The sequence below is a fragment of the Phoca vitulina genome, unplaced genomic scaffold (assembly GCF_004348235.1).
Source record: "Phoca vitulina isolate PV1807 unplaced genomic scaffold, GSC_HSeal_1.0 scaffold205, whole genome shotgun sequence".
NCBI lineage: Eukaryota > Metazoa > Chordata > Mammalia > Carnivora > Phocidae > Phoca > Phoca vitulina.
Window position 1 is genome coordinate 64,913 of NW_022589904.1, and position 6,000 is coordinate 70,912.

Sequence of the window (6,000 nt, forward strand, 5' to 3'; positions counted from 1 at the left end):
ATTTGAAGCTTGATCTGGATATTTTGTTTGTTTTGTTTTGTTGGCCTTTCCTGTCCGTAAAATAAAACATTGCTTTAGTTGATATATATTAACCAAAATGAACTATTTTTAAACTCTTGTGAAAACATCCAATTTAGATGTTTTATAATACTGCTCTTGAATCTAAAATTTTTTAAATGAATGTGCAATCACTTTAAAATTTCACATGTGCTTCTTTGAGTTGATACACATTTTGTAATTCAGTAGCTGATCTTTCCCTAAAATGAAGTGTCTAACTTTTGGTATATTCATTTTTTAATTTTAGCTAATATTTAGTCTCTTTTAGTCACTGCTGCACCTGGGTTAAGTGCGTGAGTGTATGTGTGTGTGTGTGTGCGTGTGTGTGTGTGTATGAGTGAGAAGTTGGGATAAGTAATCCTCGTAGCTCCACTCCACTCCATAATAGCAAATACCTTCAAGAACATCTTGTCTAGGCTTTCTCAGTAAATGCTTTATAGAAAGACTTTCCTGCCCAACTGTAGGACTCCCAGGCTAGGTCAGGGAACAGAAGAGCTGATGCGTCAATCAAGTACCATACAAACGTACATGATTTTATTTCAGAGTCTGTGGGAGGTGTCAAAGGGGAGCCCATGGGCCAGAGTGTGACTAGTGGAAAAAGATGGGGTTTATTAGCATATGGCACTTTCTGGCTTGTGACTATAATATGTGAAGTTTCCTTATTTATCTCAAACTTTTAAAGTGTCACTAATCACCTTTCAGAAATGATCGGTTTTAGATTTTATTCCAGCAAAATGTGAAAAATATAATTTGGTTTCATTTTCCTAGACTCTTACTTAAAGTGCTATTTTTTATGAGAACATCTAAAAATAATGGAGTTTGATTTTAGGGTGTTGGATAATTATTGTCCTACTCTGCTTCAAGATCATTCATGGCATTTTAGTGATAATTTTTATTAAATTGGTAAAACTTAAAATTTTGTCTCTGACCAGTCTTCTAGGCATTAGTTGATAATTTGTTTTCCTTCTCCCCTTTTGTGGTATATTTCTTATTATTTTTATTAGGTATCTGTGAAACATTTCAGCATATAAAAATGTACAGTGAACGATGAGCATCTATGAAACCAATTCCAACCTGAAGAAGTAAAACATTGCTGATAGAATTATATGCACTGTGGGCTCCTTGGCATCCTGTGCCCCTTTTTTCCCCCTCAGCTATAATCACTAATCCAAGTTTTTCTGTGCACGTTTTTCATTCTTTTATGACTTTTTTTTTAAAACATAAATGGTATTATCCATACATCTTTTTATAGTTTGGGTGTTTACAATAAACATTATTTTCAAGGTGAGTGAGGTTAAGTTTTTTTGTAAGATTTATTTATTTATCTGTTTATGTATTTATTAATTTATTTATTTTAGAGAGTGTGAGCAGGGAGAGGGACATGGGGGAGGGAGAGGGAAAGGGAGAGAGAATCTGAGGCCGACTCTGTGCTGAGCATGGAGCCTGTTGCAGGGCTCGATCCCATGACCACAGATCATGACCTGAGCCAAAACCAAAAGTCAGACATTTGACTGAGCCACCCAGGTGCCCCAAGTTCATTGTAATTTCTGAATGGTGTTTCATTGTACATGGTTTCTGCCTTTCTGCTTCATGTGAAATGGCACTTCCCAGTTTTATTTCACATTTCTCTGATACCTGGCTAGCTTTAACATTTTTTCATGTTTCATTTTTAGTCTTCTGGATTACTTCTGTGAATTGCCCATTTAAAGACTTTTTAGCTGCCTTTAACTTGGTTGTCTTTGTCTTGTGGGAGTTAGGGTTTTGGCTGTTTTAAAATGATTTTCCTGGGGCACCTGGGTGGCGCAGTCGGTTAAGCATCTGCCTTCGGCTCAGGTCATGATTTCAGGGTCCTAAGATCAAGCCCTGCATTGGGCTCACTGCTCAGGGGGGCATCTGCTTCTCCATCTCCCTCTGCACCCCCACCCCCTGCTCCTGCTCTGTCTCTCAAATAAATAAATTTTAAAAATCTTTAAAAAAATGATTTTCCTGATAACAATATTCCTTTTTGGTTATTTGAGTTACACATACCTTCTCCCAATCTATAGTTTCTCCTTTCACTTTGGTTTTGCATGGAAGTTTTAAATTTTAATCAAGTGGAGTATGTCAGCTTTTTTTTTATGGTTTGTGCATTTGGATCTTGTTTAAAATACCCCAAGGTCAGAACGATATTTTATATTTTCTTTTCAAAGTTTTAGAGTTTTACTTCTTACATTTCTGTCTTTACACCACCTGTAATTTGTGTGTAAAATAAGACAAAAATATTATTTTCCATTTGGATAATGAATATACAAGCATTTTTGATATAGGATATCCTTTCCCCTTGATTTATAACACCCTTCTATCTTTCATGTACTGTTTTTTTTGATATGCGTATCTGTTTGTGTGCTCTATTTTATTGGTCTGTTAGTCTATCCCTGAGCCAAAGTCACTGTTTTAATTACTATCTTTTTAATAAGTTTTGGTATCTGGTAGGGTGAATCTCCCTTTTTTTCCTTTGGAATTATCTTGGCTATATTTATTCATTGCATTTCCATGTAAGTTACAGAATCAGCTTGTTAAGTTCAACAAAACTCCTTTTTGAATTTTGGTTGGAATTTAAATTTATTGATTTGTTTGGGAAAAATGACTTTGCGCTGAATATAAGCACAACAATAACCAAAAAAATTAATTGCATTTATACACACCAGCAACATACAGTATAATCTTTAAAATACCATTTACAATAGCTAGAAAAACTATAAAATATGTAGAATTAAATTTCACAAAAGATCTATAGGACTTTTATAGAAAATTATTTTTAAAAATAATGAAAGACATACAAGAAGATCTGAATAAATGGAGAAAAAAGCCATGCTCATGGACTGGAAGATTCAATATAAAAAAAGAAGTCATGTCAACAATTGCTATACTACAAGTAATGACTTACATGTGAATTCTTTTGGATTTTCTTTATGGATAATCATATCCTCAGTGAATAATGCTAAATATGTTTTACCTTTCTAATTCTTATTCATAGAACATTTTTCTTATTCTGCTGGCTGGAACTTGTAGTATGGTTTGTATAGAAATGGAGATAGCAGGTGGCCTTGTGTTGTTTCTGATATTTGCTGTAGGTTTGAATCTATCTTATATCTCATTGAGGAAATCAAATTTTATTGAATGCTTTCAAGTGTCTTTTGAGATGTTTCTTTTTAGAATTTGCAAATATGACTATATTGATTTTTCATACAGTACCATCTTTGCATACAGACCAAAGCCACAACTTTGACATGTTGAAATTTTTTTTACACATTGCTAGATTCACTGAAAAGTTTTTTAAAAACATTTTTTACATATTTTTCCTGGATTCATAAGTGAGATTGGCCTGTGGTTTTCCTTTTTCATGCTGTACCTTGTCCTTATTTTTTATGTAAAATTTTTATTGAATTGTAACACTACAAAGACATATATAAATCATGTGTGCACCACAGTAAAGTTTCACGAGGTGAACACACTTGTGTGTAGCAAGAGAAAGAACATTTTAGTACCTGAAAGCCTCCTCATGCTTCCTTCTCATCAGTACCTTTTCCCTAAGGGTAACCACTAGCCTAACTTTAACACCTTAGTTTTAGTTTTACCTGTTTTTTAAAAAATTTTAAATAAATGAAACCATACATTATATACTCTTTTGATATGGTTTATTTTGACCAATGTTATGTTTATGGTATCCATCCAAATTGTGATTTATTTATTTTCATTGCTATATAATATTACATAACTTTTTCATTCTTCTGTTGATGAACATTAGGGTAGTTTTTTAATTTGGGTTATTAAGAATAGTACTTTTACAAACATTCTGGTACATGCCTAATGGTGAACATATATGTACATTTCTTTTCAGTAAATACCTAGGAGTGGTTATTGGGTATGTTGTATATTAGGCTTTAGTAGATTTTACCGTTTTCCCAAAGTAGTTGTCCTTACCTTATATTTATAGCCAGGCTATGCTAAACTGATAAAATAAATTTGGAAGTCTTTTGTTCTCTAAATAGTTTATGTAAATTGGGATTATCTATTCTTTGAATATTTGGTAGCATTCATACATAAAATCATGTGCGTCTATTTTTTTGGTAATTGTTGTAGTTATTAGGTTGGGCTTGTTTTTTTTTGTTTTGTTTTTGGTCTCTGGGTAGGATTTTTATCTATTGATTTCCTTTATGTAATGCTAACATCTATCTAGCTTTTTAATTTCTCTTTGAATTTGTTTTGATAAATTCTATTTCCTGGGAAATTGTTCATTTTTACTTAATTTTTCAAATTGATTAGAGTAGTGTTGTTCATAGTAGTATTTTTGCTTTATTTTCTGATGTATCTGTAGTAATGTCATACTCATGATACTGCTTATTTTCTTCTCTCTTTTCTTGGTTAGTCAGAGGTTTGTTTCTACTTCAAAGTATCAACCCTGGGTTTTGTTAATGGTCTTGTTTATGTCATTGCTTTTTTCAAATTTTCTGCTCTTTTAAATTTTCTTTCTCTGTTTTGAATTTATTGTTCTTTCTCTGTTGTCTTAATTGGACACTTAGCATATCTTTTTAGTCTTTTTTTAAATAGAAGCATGTAAGGCATGCATTTCTTTTAAGTTCTACTTATAGTGCATCTCACAAATGTTGGTGTGTAGCATCTTGGTTGTTATTCAGCTCTAAATATTAAAAATATTTTTCTTTGACCAGTGTTTTTAAAAAGTATCAGTTTTAAACATATTTAAAGAAATCAGTTTCTAACTTAATTCCACTGTAATCAGAGCATAGTCTGTAAGATTTTAATTATTCGGTATTTGTTGAGATTTTATTTGTGGCTAGGTTTGAAGTCATTTTTAAAAATAAATGTTTCACGTGTACTCGAAAAGAACACGTTGTCTCTACTTGTTAGGTGCAGGATTCTGCTTATGTCCATTGGATCAAGCTTTTTTTATTGCATTGTTCAAATCTTACTTTAAATTAAATTGATTTATCAGATAATAGTTATTTTATTAAAATCTGCTCTTTCATTTGTGGATTGTCTATTGTAATTCAGTAATTTTTTTTTTTTATTTTGTGATTAACTACAAGATCTGTACAAATTTAGAATTACCGTGGTATTCAACCCACAACTAATTTTCAGATTTTTATTCTAGGTTCATGCTTTAAATATCCTTAGAGCCTTGTTCAGAGATACACGTCTGGGAGAAAATATTATTCCGTATGTTGCTGACGGAGCTAAAGCTGCAATTCTAGGCTTTACATCACCAGTCTGGGCAGTAAGTGCTTTTGCCATTTTTATTCATTGACTTAATTATACATCTGAGTAGGTTTTAATAAACTACTTTTTATCTTTTTTTGTTGGCTTTTTAGCCATACCTCTTTGTTTTCTTATTTAAGTGATTGCTTTAGAGGTTTTAGCATATATCTTTAGCATCACAGTCAACCCTCAAGTGGTATTGTATCTCTTCAGTTGAAGTATAAGACTTTATAAGAACCTAACATATATACTTCCATTTCTCTCCTCCCAATTTTTGTGCTTTTTTTTTTTTTTTTAAAGATTTTATTTACTTATCTGAGAGAGAGAGGGAGATCACAAGCAGGCGGGAGGGGTAGAGGGAGAAGCAGACTCCCCACTGAGCAGGGAGTCTGGGACTTGATCCCAAGAACCCAGCCGAAGGCAGATGTTTAACGACTGAGCCACCCAAGCGCCCCAATCTTTGTGCTTTTATTACACATTTTACTTTTATGTGCATTATAAACCCATACTACATTGTTACTATTTTTGTTTAAACTGTCATTTATTTCTTTTTTAAAATTTACCATTTTAACGATTTGAAAATGTATAGTTCAAGGGCATGAAGTACATTTGCAGTGTTGTGCGGTCATCCCCGCTATCCGTTTTCAGAGCTTTTTCATCATTCTAAACATGAGCTCTGTATCTGTT

At 32.5% G+C, this 6,000-nt stretch overlaps 1 protein-coding gene across 1 annotated transcript in view; it reads left to right on the forward strand.

Moving 5' to 3' along the window:
- The window catches only part of LOC116629036 (thyroid adenoma-associated protein homolog), a gene marked incomplete at both ends in the record, with an annotated part of 69,248 nt that extends 63,916 nt beyond the window's left edge, over positions 1–5,332 (forward strand). Inside the window, one exon of the mRNA XM_032399323.1 lies at positions 5,210–5,332. Coding sequence (XP_032255214.1) covers positions 5,210–5,332 — 123 coding nt within the window. The remainder of the gene's footprint in view (positions 1–5,209) is intronic.
- Positions 5,333–6,000: the final 668 nt, after the last annotated feature.